At 34.0% G+C, this 18,875-nt stretch overlaps 1 protein-coding gene across 11 annotated transcripts in view; it reads right to left on the bottom strand.

The window, feature by feature from the left end:
* Nucleotides 1-18,875, bottom strand: part of NAALADL2 (N-acetylated alpha-linked acidic dipeptidase like 2) — a 1,180,690-nt gene that overhangs the window by 305,770 nt on the left and 856,045 nt on the right. For all 11 annotated transcript variants that reach the window (XM_032484091.1, XM_032484056.1, XM_032484093.1 and 8 more), the window contains 3 exons: nucleotides 16,956-17,048; nucleotides 13,541-13,746; nucleotides 9,669-9,788 (listed from right to left, as the gene is read on the bottom strand). In XM_032484091.1, coding sequence (XP_032339982.1) covers nucleotides 9,669-9,788; nucleotides 13,541-13,746; nucleotides 16,956-17,048 — 419 coding nt within the window. The remainder of the gene's footprint in view (nucleotides 1-9,668; nucleotides 9,789-13,540; nucleotides 13,747-16,955; nucleotides 17,049-18,875) is intronic.

Consider the following 18,875-nt stretch of genomic DNA (forward strand, 5'->3'; position numbering starts at 1 on the left):
TACAAATAATTTCTTTCATTTCTCTAGATTGCTTTCCAATGGACATTGTTTCCTTTGTTCTGCAGAGGCTCTTTAATGTGATTTCACTTGCTCTTTTTTTCTTTTTTTTTTTTTTTTTTTTTGCCTATGCTTTTGATGGCTTATCCAAGAAATTACTGCCAAGATCAGTGTCAAGGATCTTTTTACCTATGTTTTCTTCTAGGGGTTTTATAGTGTCAGGTCTTACATTTAGCTCGTTGATCCATTTAAAATTGATTTTTATGAGTGGTATAAGATAGGAGTCCAGCTCTACTTTTTTGCATTTGCATATCCAATTTTCTTAATGGTGTTTACTGAAGAGACTTTTATTTCCCCATTTTACATTTTTGGCACCCTTGTCAAAAATTAAACATATATATACATATATGCATGGGCTTATGAATGGATTCTATTCTGTTCTACTGGTCTACAGACCTGTATTTATGCCAGTATCATGAGGTTTTGATCACTATACCTGTACAAGATAGCTTGCAGTCAGGCAGTGTGATGCCTCTAGGCTTGTTCTTCTTTCTTAGGATGACTGGCTATTCGGGGTAGTTTCTGGTCCATACAAATGTAGGATATTTTTCTCTTTCTGTGAAAAATGCTACGTGAATTTTGATAGACATTGTGCTAAGTCTGTTGATCATTCTGAGTAGCATGGACATTTTGAATTCTTCCAGTCCAAGAACACAGAATATCTTTCCACTTAGCTGTGTTTTCTTCCATCCTTTTTCACTGAGATCTTACAGTTTTCAGCATGCAAGTCTTTCATCTCTGGTTAAATTTATTTCTAAGTATTTTATTGATGTTACTATGAATTTTTAAAATTTCTCTTTCAGATAATTTATTGTTAGCATATACAAACAAATTACTTTGTTAAAGAACTAAGCGAAACAGTCAAATCCAAAGTGGTAACAATATTTTGTTGATAACATACAAAATTGCTTGATTAAGAAACCACTTAAAAAAGAGAAACAACAAGCTGGGGTATGAAAACAACCTAAGGATCCACCAGTGGATGAATGGATAAAGAAGTGGTGTGTGTGTGGGTGTGTGTGTGTGTGGGTGTGTATATGCAATGGAATACTACTCAGCCATTAAATTAATATAATCCTGCTGTTTCTAACAACATGGATGAAACAAGTTCTTATACTAAGTGAAATAAGACAGAGAAACACAAATACCATATGACTTCACTCATAGGTTGAATCTAAAAGAACAAAAGAAATGAACAAACGAAATAAAATAAAAACCTAAAGATATGGAGATTAGATTAGTGGTTACCAGAGGGGAAGGAGGTTGGTGGCTAGGAGAAATGAGTAAAGGGGTAAACTGCATGGTGATGGATGGTAATTAGAACTGCCGTGGTGATCACTCTGTGGTGCACACAGATGTTGAGTTATAATGCTGCACATGTGTGTGAAACTGACATAATGGAGAGAAAGAGAAACAACAAACAAAACAGAAAAGCCTTAACTTACACAATTTATCAAAGGTAAGCACATGCCAACAGATAAGAAAAAATTGTTCCATTACTTATGCTTAATGAGGTGGTTCCTTTTTTTTAAAAAAGCATAAACGTTGTCTGTTTACATTAATTTCATTACTCATAAAACCCTCATAAAATGCCATGTGTCATACTAGCAAAGCATTACTATTGTGGTTGCTAAATACATGATTAACTGGTGACAGAAGTGGAAGGTTTTTAATGAAAACATATCAAATATCAGATGGGAAAAGTAACAATTCATACGAGTAAGTTTTATTTTTTTAAATGGTAAAGTGTATTGTACTGTACTGATGACGCTGTGTAGGTGGAACAATTTTATCTGACTTGCCAACAATGATGATTTGCTAATACCTCTCCTGAGTAAATGAGGTCCATTCTTTTGAGTCCTGTAGAGGTCTGATGCCCAACAAAAGTCACAGACAAAAAGTCAGCTAAAACCATTTTAAGAATGTGACATTAATGGTGACTGCATGAATGTGTTCAATCTAAATTTGTTACTATCGCAAATTGTTTGCACTGCTCTTTGGCTATACTGCCCACATATTTAACCCAACTGCTTTCTGAAATTCAGGGTTTTAGCCAGGATCTCACTAAGACTCCCTTGCTATCTAGATTTAAATAAAAAGGGATTTGCAAATTGTCAGCATATACTGAACAGAAAACCTTGTAAAACAGTAATAAACTGGAGGGATTGCTTGGTTTTAACACAAAGTAAAGCCTTGTAAACCTAGGAGACAGATAAACCTGCCAATAGAATCACAATTTTTAATGTGAAACTTTACTGAAGTGGTAAATTAGTCTAAGAAAGGGCTTTAAATCAGTTTATTAGTCTTTATGGTCACTTAAGTTGACTACTTGTAGTAGGAGTAGTAGAAAGGAAGATAAATTAAGTAGAATCCCCTGAAAAGAGTTGGAATTCATAGTGAACAAGAGTGCAAACAGTCTCTCCTTAAAAAACAAAAGATGAAAACAAATAAACAAAAACTATGCCATATATCAGAAAAGACAAGTCAGTATAAGAATATCAGTCAATTGTACTTTTATATTTTAAAGCAAGCATAACAGAAATTAAGCTTTGTTTCAGTAATCTGCATTGAAATGATCAACAATGGAGAGAGAAAAAAAGAAAAGGCAGCTGTTTTAATTCTACTGCTATATCTTCTGTGCTCTAATACTCTCTGCATTTGGGTCAGTAATATGGATCAAATTATGTCCTCCCCAAATTCAGAGGCAGAAACCTAACCACCAATGTGACTGTATTTGGAGGGAAAACCTTTAAGAAGGTAATTCAGGTTAAATGAGATCATAATTTTGAATCCAATAGGACTACGTTTTATAAAAAGAGAGACACCAGAATGGGTGTGCACAGAGGACAAGGCCACGTGGACACAGTGAGAAGGTGGCGGTCGGCCACCTTAGCTTGGATCCCCAGCCCCCAGAACTGTGAGAAAATAAACTTCTGTTCTTTAAGGCCCCCAGCCTGTGGGATTTTTGTTATGGCTGCTCTAGCAAACTAGGGCTTTGTTTTTTTCTTTTTAATTCTAGAGTGTCTGCATATAGTCAAGATAAACATCGTTCATTAATAATTAGGTTATTTGAAAGTCAGGCTTCAAGAACTGAACCAATCTGCTTCTGGGGCTAAAGTATCTCCCATGTTCTGTTTTTACAACCTACAGAATAGAGGCATGGTCAGGCAGAACACAAACCAGGACCACAGCAGTCAGTAATGACTGCACAAGTGCCATGGCAACTTAGCTGTGACAGTCCAGTGCCCTGCAACACAAGAGGAAATGACTAGAAGTACAACTTTGTTCTTAATTTGAGCAAGGAAACAGAAACGGACACCACTTTGTATGATTTGAAAAGAAGCACTGGTAGTTACATAAAAGAGGAGTTTGGGTACATGATCAAAGTATTCACATTTAAAGACAGATGGTTAAATTTCTTCAAGAGTCTAAGTACAGTCAAACGTTTTGCCACTGTTATTTAATGCACGATTATGAATTAAACCAATCACATTACCTCCTTCCTTTAAATTCTGGTATACAAATATCATATTCATCCCTATATTTTATCTAGTTATTCATGTCTTAGGTTCATGGTAAAATCATAAACTCCTGAGCAAAGGAGCATTTCATCTGCTTATCATGTGCCCTATACACCTAAAGCAATGTCAAACAAGATGGGTTTTTTTTTTTTTTTTAATAAATACTTAATCACATACTAGAACTCTGCAACAGACTGGGAATATTCACAACAAAGTCATACTGTAGTCTCTTTCTGGGCTCAATGCAATAATGAATGTAGTTGAATTGAAATATATGTACTATATTTTGGGTGAGCAGTTCTGGGTATATAAAAAAACAAAATATTTTTAAAAACACCCTATAAAACAAATATATCTTTGTCACTTTTTCAGACTTAAAAAAAAAACTGTCTATCCTGTGGACAGTTTTACAATATTGATGTAATTGTGTGGTTTTGATCAGGTTTGCCAGCTTCTGGCAGATGCTTCAAAAGCAACATTTAAGCAGAAGATAGCTAGATTGACTACTTTCATATGTACGAATGCTTCAGGCTTTCCCAAAATAACCGCTTAGAAATTTCATCACTCTTTACTTGAGAGTTACAGAGCTCTGACTAATATATGGATGATCAAATTCTATTTTTCTAAAGGCAAAATCAATACCTTCTGTGATCTATGAAAGATGATTTCAAAAAATAAAGGTGAAACAGCAAGATATAGAGAGAAATGTGTGTGTTTGTGTTGCATTCTAATGTTTAAAACTATTATTTGAAAAGAAATCTTACTTTATCTTTAATTTTACAATCTATTTTTCATGAAGGCAATTGTGTTTCATTAATAAGGCACTGACCTTGTATCCTTTACTATGTATTTAAGAGGTCAATGGAAATTGAGTTGAGGAAAGAGCTCTCTTCCAAGCAGCTATCTTACAAAGGATTTTTAATTTCCTCCTCATTCAGGGGATCTGGGTATTCCACTCCACTCATCTCTACGGAACATCCTATAGTCCCCAGAGAATGAAAAACATACACACACACACACACACACACACACACACATATATAATAAGCACTCAATGGTTGTGAAAAAGAGAATGGATTATAAAGGTTTATAATGTTCCTTAAACATCAACACTAGATTAAATTAAATTTACCATGTTCTGTGTTATAAGATACTGGAACAATAAATGCTATTTAGAAGAGTTCCATAAGAAAGATTAATAAAAATTAATAAAGTGATGAATAGGAGAGTGGAAAGTCAAGCCAGAGGCTAGTAGAAGAATTCACAATACACAATCAACAGAAGAATTATATCAAGAATATATAAAGAACTCTTACAAATGGATATGAAAAAGAGTATGTGAAAAGGTGTTCAACATTAATCATCAAGAGAAATTAAAATTAAAACCCAAAAATATACCACCATACATCAATGAGAATGATAATGCAAAATGTTGGTGATCACATGGAGCAACTGGGACATTCATACATACTTCTGGTGGTAGTGAAACTGGTATAAGTACTTTGGAAAAACTCTTGGGCAGCATCTACTGAAGTTAAACATGTGCCTACCTTGTGACCTAGCAATTCCACTGCTAGATAAATATCAAAGACAAATGAGTGTACACATTCTACCAAAACAAAAGAATAATCCTAACAACTAACTCATTATAGCTGAAAAGTGGAAAGAATTATCCAAATCCAAATGACCATGAACCACAAAGTAAAAACTAGGAGATTCATATCTGAATCTCTTACATTACCATGTAGATGAGAGTTTTTTTAAATTGAAGTATGGTTATTTACAACGTTGTGTTAGTTTCTGCTGTACAGCATAGTGATTCAGTTATACATATATATTTATTTTTTATATTCTTTTTTATTATAGGTTATTACAAGCTATTCAATATAGTCCCCTGTGCTATAACAATAGTACCTTGCTGTTTATCTGCTTTATATATAGTAGTTTGTATCTGATAATCCCAAACTCCTAATTTATCACCCCTCCTTTCCCCTTTGGTAACCATAAGTTTGTTTTCTATGTCTGCCAGTCTGTTATTGTTTTGTAAATAAGTTCATTTGTGTCATTTTTTTCGATTGCACATTTAAATGACATCATATAATAATTTGTCTTTCTCTGTCTGATTTACTTTATTTAGTATGATACTCTCTAGGTCCATCCGTGTTGCTGCAAATGGCATTGTTTCATTTTTTATGGCTGAGTAGTATTCCAATTGTAATATATACCACAATTTCTTTATCCAATCATTTGCTGATGGACATTTAGGTTCCTTCCATGTCTTGGATGTTGTAAATAGTGCTGCTTTGAACACTGAGGTGCATGTCTCTTTTCAAATTAGAGTTTTCTCTGGATATATGCCCAGGAGTGGGATGGCTGAATCACATGGTAACTCTTTTTTAATTTTTTAAGGAACAGATGATATTTTTTTAAACTAAAAAGTTGATTTGTGAATATTTTACTAGATTTTGTCAAAAATACTTTGTTTTATACACTTGACATATTTTTGATACCTGTAATGTACATTTTAGCATGACTATTATAACACTTAAAAATTATTTCCCTGTATTTTTCAGAGTAAAATAAAATATGAAGTAAAATATCAATATGAAATTAATATTTTTACAAAGGAGTTAATTTATAATTTAAAATATATATAATTTTATAATTTAAAATGGGGAGTTTTAAAGAAATGTTAATATTAATTTTATAGTTTTTTGAATTGAGTTTTTTAATTCTAAAAATTATAAGCTAATTAAAAAATTTTTTGTTGAAGTAAGTCAGTTTACAATGTCTCTATTTCTAGTGCACAGCATAATGTTTCAGTTATACATATACATATATATTCCTTTTCATATTCTTTTTTATTTTATAAGCTAATTTTAAGTGAATTAATTATTTTTATTTTTGTAAAAATATTTGTAGCACAAAGGAAATAGAAAAGTATGTTCAAAATAGTAATAGAACTACTAGCTAAAAACGTCAATATAAAAGCCTTGGTTATTGCCCCTTATTACCACTCAATGGGTAAGTCATTGGTAGATTATTGGTACTTTCCAAAGAAAAAATATTAGTTATCAGTGTTGTAACTTACAAAAATTAAGGATTTTTGAGGCTATTTTTTCAAGTTATAATAAAAATTTCCAAATAAACCCAAAGAAGAGAGTGCAGTACAATGAATGCTCAAGTTCCTATTACCCGTAAATAGCTTTTCACTGTTCTTCAGACAATTTTTTTAAAGTCAATCTTTCATGAATTCCAAGAAAAACCCATAATCACTGGCAGTGGATTTAGTTTAATTAAACATTTCTGAATCTTCAAAAGTTTTCACCTTTTCCCACTTAGGATGATTTAGTTCAAACTTGGGGACCAATCTCAGGGAAGTGACTTATTTTCTTAAAGTCAACAGTTTAATTTGTCTTCATTTCAAAACCAAAGTTAGAGCATCGAACCAGAGGGAGAGCTCCAAAGGTATTGCACTCATCCTGGTCATGACTGACTGTTCCCTTAGTGGTCTACAGGATGCTGTAGAACTATTGATGCACGTAACAACATGTGTAAATCGTAAAAGTCTTTATGCTAAGTAAAAAAACCCCACACACTAAGGGCCACATACCGTATGATTCCATTTTTATGATATTCTGAAAGACAAAACTATAAGGGCAAAAGTCAGATCAGTGTTTGCGAGGAACTAGAGATGAAGGGAGGAGACGGAATGCAGGGGGTATTACAGGACTTTTGGGTGGGTGATGAAACACTGTATAGTTTGATTGTGATGGTATTTAACTGAATGCATACATTTGTCAAAATTCATAAAGCTGTACATGTAAGAAGGGAGAATTTTATTTTATATAAACTATAACTCAATTTATCGAATAAGTGTAATTTAAATAAAAAGAACACTATAGCAAAGTATCTGATGGATCAAGTACAGTGAGACGACCATCTTCCTTAAGTGGGATAGCATATTATTAATGAAGTTTGAACTGGTGTTTGCCTAAGGGCAACCTTTTCACATTTTTGGTTTTTTTCAAGCTTGTGATCCATTAAAATAGTCTATACGCATCCAGTTTAAAAAAAATGTGGTACTGTATAGTAATTCCTTAAAGATTCCACCTGACATTTAAGTCCACTACATGAACTTAGCAAGATCTTCTAGAATCCACACATTGCTATACAAGAGTACTTAATATTTCATACAGACTTTTGTCATCCACAATTTAGTCAGCATGCATTCTTTATAGAAAATATTGTTTCATGTAGAATTATATTTAATTTGTTTTTGTTTGATTATTTTGGGGGGGTTTGCATACGATTATATGGGACACGTCATTTAAACATGGTAACAATCTAAATGAAATGATGAAATATAAAGACCTTAAGATTGAGAAAAATATTTTTGTGTTTGTAAGAGAAGTCACTTATGTTCTGATGTTATAATTGAATTCTTTCCTTGAAAGAAACATTTTATTCTCTCCTTTAAAAGCCACAAGTGCTGAATTATTTTAATCAAATCATACAAGTTATTGTGGGAGTTTTTCCTATCCCCCAAAATAAGGAGGTACATCTGCCATAATTGAGAAACCATGCTGTACTCTCAGATGGTTAGGTTGAGATAGAAAAATATTTTACAGTCCTCTGTTATGAGATGTACTGAGATATTTTAAATAGCTTTATACTTAGGGACATTTCTTTAGATGTGCTATTTCTATAGGTAGACACTGCTGTAGATTTGATACTCCTTCATAGTTAATTTCTATTTACCTCTGAATTTCAATGATTACATATCTTCCTAGATTCTCAAATAGAAAAATTATAGCAAAGGAGAAAGAGAAGATGTAATTTTTAAACTACCTCTCCCTAATTTCTGGATATTTGAGCTCATATTTTCTTCATTCTGATCACCTACTTATACAGGAATATCTTAACTTCCCAAGGGAGACAGCGCACCTGATTTTTCTCTTCTGAGTTTTTTCCAGGCATGTAGGAAAGTCAGAGAATTCAAAGCAGTACAAAGAGCAGCAGGAACTCACGTACAGATCAGAATATAACTTAGGGCACACACACTGGGGTTTCGCTGATCTTAGATGTACAGGTTTAACCATTTCATCTTTTATAACGTCTTCTTTATTATACTACATACGGAAATGTCAATGAAAACTATTAAACAAGAAAACACTTCATGAAAGTCATAAAATGTTAGTTTGCATTACATTTCAATCAAGAATTATGGCTAATCCAAAGCACTGTCCATTAACTCTCTCTTTTTCTAGTTCAATGTCTGCTATACTGGAAACTGTGGGCATCGAAAAGGTCATTTTTTAACATACGCCAAAAGGGGTTGGGAGGAAACCACCCTCCAGTAGTGGCATGACTGCTTTCATTCTGAGAAGTAACACATACGGTTTTACTGAAAGTCATACAAAGAATGCAGAAGTAAAAGCATGAACTCTACGAATAAACAGGAAGGATATTCTGAAAAATTCTTTGGAAAAGGCGAGAAGTGACTCAATTTAAAGAAATAAATAACCCTAGTGAGACATTATCACAAACTGCATGATGTTTTTTCAAGTTACTTTGTAAGAAAATGCATTCTTTCCTTTTCCCATAAATGTTTTTTAAACAGTATTTTTTAAGTATCTTAAATTTAGTTATCACAGCAATCCAGGAATTAGACAAAGACCCTATTATGATGAAACTTAAAACGTAGTTGAAAAGATAGCAAAGGTCCCACCTTTACTCAAATCATGAATGAAGGGGAAGAAATCCAAAAGTAATCAAGTTTACTACAACACACCAAGATCGACAAAATTGGGAATTTGAGAGCTAAATTCAACTTTTTAGAAATAAATTTACATTTTACACACATTCTCTATAAATGGATAATTCATACCTACAACTGTAGCCATAAGAGTTTCAGAACATAGGAAATTGGTTAAAGGGACGCTGATATATAATCAGTAGTAGATCATTCCTTAAAACACTTACAGATGGCTTCATGCATTAACAAAAATTTAAATTTCAAGAAATTCCAGATTATAGAGAAAAAGGCAGTTCTGCATAATCATTTTAGTAAAAAGTGGTTCACCTTACCTCAGCTACCAACTGCTGAAGAGACGGTGAAGTTACAGAGTAGAGACTCGAGTTACCCCTTACAGGACTGTGGAGACTAACATAAGCCACAAGATTTCTCTGCAGAACCTTTTTGAAATCCTGAAATTAAAAAAAAAAAAAAAATCTATCTTTAGCATATGTAAGAGATTCCACTTTATCAATTATTTGTTGAATAATAAAAACTTCCTATTTAAAATCATTACACTGCATAATACTTCTTTTTCCTTTAAAGCAATCCCATACTATTTAATAGAGTACACGAGAGTCATAAAGGAACTTAAATAAGGGTGGTGAGGAGTTACCTATAACCTAAGACAAAATATTTTAAAGCATGTTCTGGAAAGAAGTAAACTTTTAGAAAATTGTTCTTAAATGGTGAATATAGGATGAGATTCAACTTCAGAATACAGAAGGAAATATGTGCTCTAGCTTCAGCATTTAATTTTATAGTCATTGAACCAGAGAACAGACATGGATAAGTCACTTTGGTGTTTGATAAAACCAGCCCTTTCCTTTGAAGTATTGAGCTACTTTCGTACCAAGAAGCTCTGTATTCTGAGTAAAATAGGGCATAATATAATTGTGGCCCTGCACATATTACCTGAAATAAGCCTGATGCATTTCACCCACATTACTAGCAAAAAATGATTCAGTAGAAGAATTTTTCCACTTCTCTGCTAAACCCTGCTTCCAAAAATTGAAGACCACTGATCCCATTAGTAAGTACTACGAAGAAGTCCCTCTGTTATTTTTCTCCTATTCTTGCACATTTAGTGAGTAATTATCATGGTGGCAATCCTATAGAAATATCCTAAACTGTATTAATTCATGTCTTAGAAACATATCTTTCTTCTTCCAATACTATCAGATGAAAAGACTCCAAGAGCTTGATCACCTAGCAAATCACTAATATTATCCCTATTTTCTGTTGAAAATTCAGCCATGTCTCTGTAAAAGAGGTGAAAAGACAATTCATTTAAAAATGAATACTTTAAATAAATAGAAATGATGAACTTCAAAGCTTAATTACTCTGCTTTACACATAATATTCCTATTAAAAATGTCTACTATGACACAAGAACTATAGAAAAACAGCTTCTATTTTCACACACACTACCACAGTGACAAAATCTACATGTCAGTCCCATCTAATTCTCAGGAGACCCTCACAACAAAGGCATTAATACACTCATTTGAGGAATCAAGTCCTGGAGAAGTTAATCCTGCCTAAGACCACTGTGCTTTATGGCAGACAGGATTTGAACTCAGATTCCTCTGATTGTAAAATCTACCGTTTCCACAACAGCTTGAAGATGAAGATTCTTCACAGAAGAAATGATACCTTTTAAAGAACCTACTTAGTAAAATCTTTTAATTTTCCCCAAGGACCAAGATCAGTACTGAATCAAATCTCTAACAACTCTACCACTATAAATTCCATTTGACCAGTATCATCCTCATCCTCTTAATTAGAACTCTGAGTTTCAAGGGGTTCCTATGCAAAGAAAATTAGAAAGGGCATTATGACATGTCAACATGTGCTTTCCTTATTCATCTTCTAAATATATTAGGGAATATATTTAGAACACACATTGGTTTCAGTCTAAAAGAAAATGTTTAATCTTCAGAAGGAGTAGGTTTGATACGGGGAGACAGAACAGGAAAACTAATCATTTTCTAAATCCCTCCTCAACAAGATTGTTACAGAAAGGCTCCATGAACTGTAATAAAATAATCTGATATAGCAATTTACAGGAGTACATTTTATAAACTAATAATCAAATCCATATACTAGTCAACATTTTCTTTACTCACATATTTTTGCTCAACTAGTCATGGAAAAAGCCAAGAAGTAACTGAATGTATTATTAGTTTCAAATATGCATAAACACATAAATACTCTACAACAGAGTCCCCTAACCTTTTTGAACAGAAAGAGCTTTATCTAACAAACATTTTTCCCATGGACTCCCACATTACAGTAGTTGTATTTATGGTATCTCTTGATTGAGAAACCATAAATTATCAAAAGGTACAACAGACTCAGTAAATCACAAAATATTTTATTAACTACAAAAATATTTGCTTAATTTGAAAATATAATTGATCACATATATGCAAGGCCACAACTCTGATTCAACTTACAGGTTACAAGGCATGATGCTCAAACAAGTTTAAGGACTATTTGCATTACACTTTCCCATGCATAGGAGTTAGGGTGTTCAGGAATTTAAGTTAGAACTCCTAATGTTACACAAGTCTATCGAGAACACAGCTTAGATTTAAATATACATGCTAATTTAGAGTAAGCATAAACTGATTATGAAAGTTACTAGACAGATATGGAGGTTTATGAGATAGTAAAATAAATGTTTGGAAAGAATCTTTGAGACATTTTCTTAAAATGTGCCTTATTGTTACAAGAAAACTAAAACATGGTTTTCTTTATGATAAAATTTCTGAATTACTAAAATCAGCCCAGATCACAAATATACTCCCCAAACTGTTTTTTAAATTGTTTATATTCTTAAAGTAAGTAGTTTGGAATAGAAGTTTGGGAGATTGGTTGAGCTATTACATTTTCCATCTCACTAAAAATTTATCAATTATAATAGGTTTTTCCAGCAATGGAATTTCTTTATTTGAATTAGTTCTTTTGAGTAATGGAACAAACTTTCATGCCACTATTTGAATGTGGAAAAGCATTTCAATTTGCAATGTGTGAATCTTGATAAACTTTGCAACTGTAATATTTTTCTCATTTTGAAGACTTCTTTCCTTCAAATTAAAAACACACTTGCTATTTTCTTTTATATACCTTTTGGATTTTTATTGAGAGCCAATAGACATCTTTTTTTTTTTTTGAGTGATTAAATGAAAAAAGAATTTCCCATTAGATACTTGGTCTTTTTTTTCTCCCTCTGAAGCTGAGGTATTGAACAAACTAGAATATCAAACAGTTTCATCTTCCTAACTAAACTTGTGTTGTTTTCTTCCTACATATCTGCAACAAAATTCTTTTTAAAAAATCATAAAAGTAAATAGTCTAAGAGTTTTATGGTGTTTTTATTGTGGTTAATATGACATCAATCCAAAATTGTCATATTCCATTAAAACACAGTGCATTTGTGAGACCCAGACATATCAGAAGCATTTGAAACTTAATTATTCCAGTTGTATTCTAACTGTGACCCACTGCATGCAAGATTTCACTTGAACAAAGGCTTCCTAAGTTAGGTAGGTAGGCAGGCAGGTAAGGAGACTCAGGTAGAGCTGTAAGTGGGAAAGAAGGAGCAGGGAGGTAGGGGTGTAAGAATAGAGGAAGAAAGGACTGAAGGGAAGGAGAACAGAAGGCAGAAAGGAAAGAAACTACTGTTTTGAGTCCAATCTCTGTACCGGATAGGTGAGATATAAGGCTAAGTTAATCAATATTTAATGTGCAAGATTGTTTCCTAATTCCAGAAAATTGCTAGAAAGTTAAAAAAAAAAAAAAAGGTAATAGCATGTATCACTTGATCCTTTCTTGTCCAGGCACTATCAAGCCAAGGAGAAACACAATAACCAGGTAAACACCACTGTAGGTATATGGCAGCTCCGGTAGCTACAAGAATAAGGTAGTTGCAGACCATGCACAGTTCACTGTAGTCTAATTCTCTATCATTCTTAGAGGTGATCTCAGCAAATTAGCACACAAGACACCCTGGCTGAGATACACATTCTTGCTCATGGCTTAATCAATTTTACTTTGTCTACTTTCGTCCAGAGAGAGAGAGAGAAAGAGAGTGAGCAAGCACGTGCGAGGGTGAGCGCGCAGCTACGAAAGTGAAGCACGGTGATGCAGGTACATTTACCTCTCCCCACTCATATGAGCCAGTATTTCCAAAAGCTGTTCCTCCCCATGAACAGAAAACAATAGTGCGGTCTGGTCTCCACCCTCTCTTAACTCTTAACATCAAGGCCCGGATAAAAGCTGTGATTATGGCAGTGCTACTGGCCCATTCTTGGCTGTTAAAACTGTATGCGGTGTGATGGTGGCTGCCAACTATGATATAACGGTCTGGAAATAGAAGGAAACAAGAGCCATTAAAACAAAATGTAAACCTTGACAATAAATTTAATGACATTTACATAATCCTGTTGCACAACTGAGCAACAATTATGCAAAATTGTTCTAATAATTAAGACTACTTTAACATTTTTCACCACTGTCTCGATTCACACATCTGTGTATATCAAAGCAGAGGCAGCTGCTGAACTCAATTATGAATCCAAAGCTTAGATCCATATTGCTGTCCTTTGCAACATGCATATTAATTAATGAAGTATACAAATATGCCACAATGAAACCTTTATCTAACATTTTCCCAGAATCATAGTGGGAAGTGCCCTGTAAACAATGTGTATGTGCTCAGTAAATATTAATGAACTATTAATACATTTGAGGGAGCAGTTACTCAGTGGCTGTAAATATTAAAAATGTGGTAGTCACGTATGGAGTTTGCAATGAATGAAGTATTTAGGGAATTAGTTTCTGCTTCCAACTTATAGTTGTAACCCCTCTCCTTTTTCCTGAGGGAAAAAAAAAATCATCATCAAAAGTTATCCAACTACTGTAAACATTTCTTTCTCACATACTGTATTTTATGTAATCTTACAAAATCGATTAGATACACTATTAGAAAGATCTCCGTGACACATGGATGGGTTCAGTATAATGTACATGACAGACTCTTGTCAATAATAAGGGAGACTAAAAGTCAATCTCCAGAGTTTCCTCTGATTTTGTTGTCAGTGAATGTTGTTGGAACACAGCTAAATTTACTTGACCCAGTAACCCTCTACATCTCTGTAAAAAGATTTCTTCATTAAGTGTTGTTTCATTAGGAGATGTCCCATTGCTTGATAGTGAAGTGTGCAGAGTTTTAAGCCCTCCTGCTTGGGTTTGGATCCAGGCTACTCAACTTACTAGTTGTGGTGTTAGGCAGTTAGATAAGTGGGGGCACTGGGCAGATAAGGTGGAGGAGAGGGAGGATGGTCTGGAAGATGGTAATATGCCAACTTTCAGCATTAGGGGCTTTACTTCCACTATATGAGTGCCAGCAAGAAAACTGGTTAGAATCCAACAGCCATGACTGCAGGGTGGCGACAGGACCTCATCAGACATGACCCAGTGCTCATTGTAATAAAATTAGCATTGCACTTTAGTCACCCCCAACCCCGTGGGCTTTACTGTGTGCATCATGGGTAAGGACATGTGCAAAAGGGGACGGGCATGACTAAGCACTCCAGGAGCAAGAGCTGTGAATCAATTAAGAGACTGCCTCTAAGCGAGGGTATGAGTAGGGACCAACAAAGACCACTGCTATCCACTCTTGGACCAGCCTGCCTTCTGCTCTTGAAGGTGCATTTTCACTTTGCTAATAAAATCTTTCGATCTTTCACTACACAACACTTGGTCTCCTGCCTGAATTCTTCTCTTTTGGGCAAGACAAGAACCCTTTTAGGGTAACAGTTGTATGACCTTGGAAAGCTTATTTAAGCTCTCTATGCTTTAACTTCAACCACAAAATGGGAATAAAAATAGTACTTACAACATTCAGTTTTTCTGAGTTTTAAGTGAGTTACTAGTAAAGCACTTTGAACGGTGCCTGACACATAACAAGTACTACACATGTGTAGAATAAATCAATCACCCCTTGACTTCATCAAAAAGATACTTTATGGGAAGCATCACCATGTGAAACTATCTTAGTTTTCCACACTGATACTGGAACCAACAATGAATTTCATTTGTCAACAACTTATTAAAATTTAATTAGTGGAATACACAGTGTGCCTGTGATGTTGAACTGATTCACTCATCTCCCAGAAGTGTGAAAGTTCTGTTTGGAACTGTCTGTATTCTAGATAAATCATATCTAAAAACCTTAATACTAATTGATGATTGTTTCTAATTTTCAGAGTCATTAAATAGGAAACTCATGTGAATGAACAGCCAGTATTTTTGAGAAGAACTCAAATAAACGCAATTAAGAAGCTTTATATTATTATACACTGAAGAATACTACTAGTAAATTGATTTTAAAAATTTGTGGTTTTCTACATTGAATTTTAATAAGGAAAGCTATTGTATCCCAAAGCTGGTAAAATTTTGTACAATTTGGTCTTTCAGAAATAACTAGCAAAGGCAGCAATGATGATAAACACTCCCAGTGTTTCAATTAGAGAGCCTCATGATGGAAATTTGTTGAAATGGCTGAAAGGCAACAGTAACAATTTCCAAATTCATTTGTATCTTGTACTTAAAGACACTATGATCACAGGCTGTTCAACACTGCTACTGTGAGGAAATCAGAGAGAACATGCCCATAAATTTTTTAAGAGCTGGCTGGCAGGAAACTTGGCAGGGATGTAAAACTTGATCTCAAAATTTCCTAGGCTAGCACTTATGGAGTCAGTTTGACCAAAGTCATGGAAAAGAATACTTCTCCTCCAAGGAAAACTTGAGTAAATATTCCAACCAAATCAATCGAAGTGGCACAAATGCACTAAAAAACTGTTTCTTTCTACTAAGTATAACAAACCACATCAGTGCTATGCCATTCAACCTCACAATGTATTCAGAAGTGTTGTGTTAATCTCTTAGTTACTGTTTGTCAGTTATTTTCACTTTTTTAGCCTATATAATACCATATGGAGAGTCCATAAGAATACCATAACAAGGTGTACAATTATTTAAAGGGTATCCAGGTGATCTGTTTCATAAGCACCTTCAAAACCTAAAGCTACCCAAACAGGCAGAATTATTGGTAGACCAAGGGTCAGAGATAGGATGCACTAACACTGAAAGATTAGAACTGAAAACCAAAATTTTTTATTTTCTAAAAACACATCACTAAAATTAAAATTTTTTCAACATCTTTTCTTGATAAAAATAAAATCTTCAATGGTGTTACAGTGAATAAAAGAAAAACATTGGTTCTGTAGCTTTGTTTCACAGGTACATGCCAGTTTAACACATTTATCCTGTTTTCTCTGTTTTGCTTTTTCCCCCTACTCTCTTCACTATGATTTATTTTTGAAGAAATATGGTAAGAAAGAGAATAAAGATCTGTTTCTTGGTTTCATATTGACATACCTCAGAGTGGTATAAATTTGTAGTTACATCTAAAGTAGGACATTTATCTATGCTATTAAATTGTTACAGAGCATTTTCTTGCGATGTTTCATATAAAGTATAGATTATAAACACTTGGCTCTACTTACCTGGAGAAGTCAAGCCCTTTAAATATCCAACAACATTAGTAATTGTTTTGAATTCTGTGACTGTCTGAATTTGCATGTTGACAATTCTTTTTTCTGCAAAAAAAAAGTTTTTAAAGATACTTATTTCTCAATATTCTGCTGTTGGGTTTTTTTTTTCTTAAAACATTCAAAGTTATTTATCTAATATCACTGGACGAAGAATTCCAAACAACTGAATTGTACTAGATAAATGAGGCTATACTTTCTTGACAAGTATGTATTCAAAACTTTCTGTGGACACTTTTTTAGATGCTTGTTACACAGTGATAACTAAGATACAATTGCTGGCCTCACAGAACTGCAGAGCCTTAAACAGGCAATTCTAAACTTCACATTAAGAACTGCAGTGGAGTTCAACATGAAAGCTCACAGAACAAGACCTCATGGAGATGTGGGCAATTCATATGTTAAAAATAGAAAAAAAATCAGATAAAACTATTTCCAAAAAACTTTAAGTCCTTTTAGAGCATCAGAAAAATTACATGTGAAGGTAATTTCACCCTTTCTGTATGACTCATTATTGCACCATCACTTTGAGAACTGTAAAGCATTACACAAACTAAAGTTACAGGTATTTTCAAATACTGGAGGTTTCATTTCCACCTGTGTTTGTAAGTCTCTCATTCTCTTCTAAGTTTCTGCTGATCGCCCTGCCTCTTTGACTTCTTCTGTTCATGCTTAATATTCAAAAAATTTGACAACAAACAAGGCAAAGACACCAATCAGAAGGGACGCCAGTCACAGCCCGAAGTGGTCATTGAAGGTCTTTGGTGATGACATGTGTTAATCCTGTATTTGATGGACCCTGGGAAGTCTGCGGGGGAAGGGTGGTTTCTCCAGGGTAGGTTCAAGGGCAGCCAGGTGGTACTGTTGGGGAGAGGCTGGCAATCAGAAAACAGCTAATGCTAAGTAGACAGGCTATGCCTTCACATGTACTTCTCACTGCTAGGTGAAAACCGTTATTACAAGTAAGTTGCTTCTTTCCTCGAATGTACCCTACTAACAATTTAAATATAAAATCAGTACATCAGCGTACTATAACAGAGTACATCTGTTAAAATTATAACTAAACCAAGAATAAAGGGGCCCTAAGAGCAGTATGCTGTACACCAAAAGTTGACACATTGTAAACTGACTATACTTCAATAAAAATACATACACTAAAAAAAAGAGGCCCTCAGAGAACGCCTGAGCACTTCGCATAGGTGGAAAGGAAATCTGCTTAGAGCTTGAGTACTGTGGTTCTAATTTAGGTGCTATGCATTTTTGCTTATGTGTTTTCAATTAATATACTTCATTTTTAGAGAGTTTCAGAATATAGAGAAACTGAACAGAAAGTACAGCTCCCAAGTACCCTCTCTCCCTTCAATTAACAACATCTTGCATTAGTGTGATCAACATCTGTTACTATTTATGAGCCAATATTAATACAGTATTATTATCTAAAGGTCATAATTTACATTAGGGTTCACTTTCTTTGTTGTACTCAGACATACACATAGTGGCACTACCATCGCAGTGTCACACAGAATAGTTTCATGGCCCTAAAAATCTCCTGGCCTGTCCCTGTTTATTATTTCCTACATTCTTTCCTCTTGAGCCCCTGGCAACCACTGATCTTTCGTCTCTACAGTTTTGCCTTCTCCAGAATGCCATGTAGTTAGACTCACTTTTTTTAATGTTTAATTCCCTATTCCACATTTGTTCCAAATAGTCCAGATAAGTGAACTTTAGATAAGAGAGTCATAACCTCATAGTTTTTGTTTTTAATCTTTTCATCTTATTGTTGAGTTAAATATGGCTGAAGAATCTTCTTTGGTGTCCTAAAATTTATTATTAATTTTTTCCCGAAATTCAGCAGTGAGAATACCTTACAGTGTA

Source organism: Camelus ferus, chromosome 1, assembly GCF_009834535.1.
Source record: "Camelus ferus isolate YT-003-E chromosome 1, BCGSAC_Cfer_1.0, whole genome shotgun sequence".
Classification (NCBI taxonomy): domain Eukaryota; kingdom Metazoa; phylum Chordata; class Mammalia; order Artiodactyla; family Camelidae; genus Camelus; species Camelus ferus.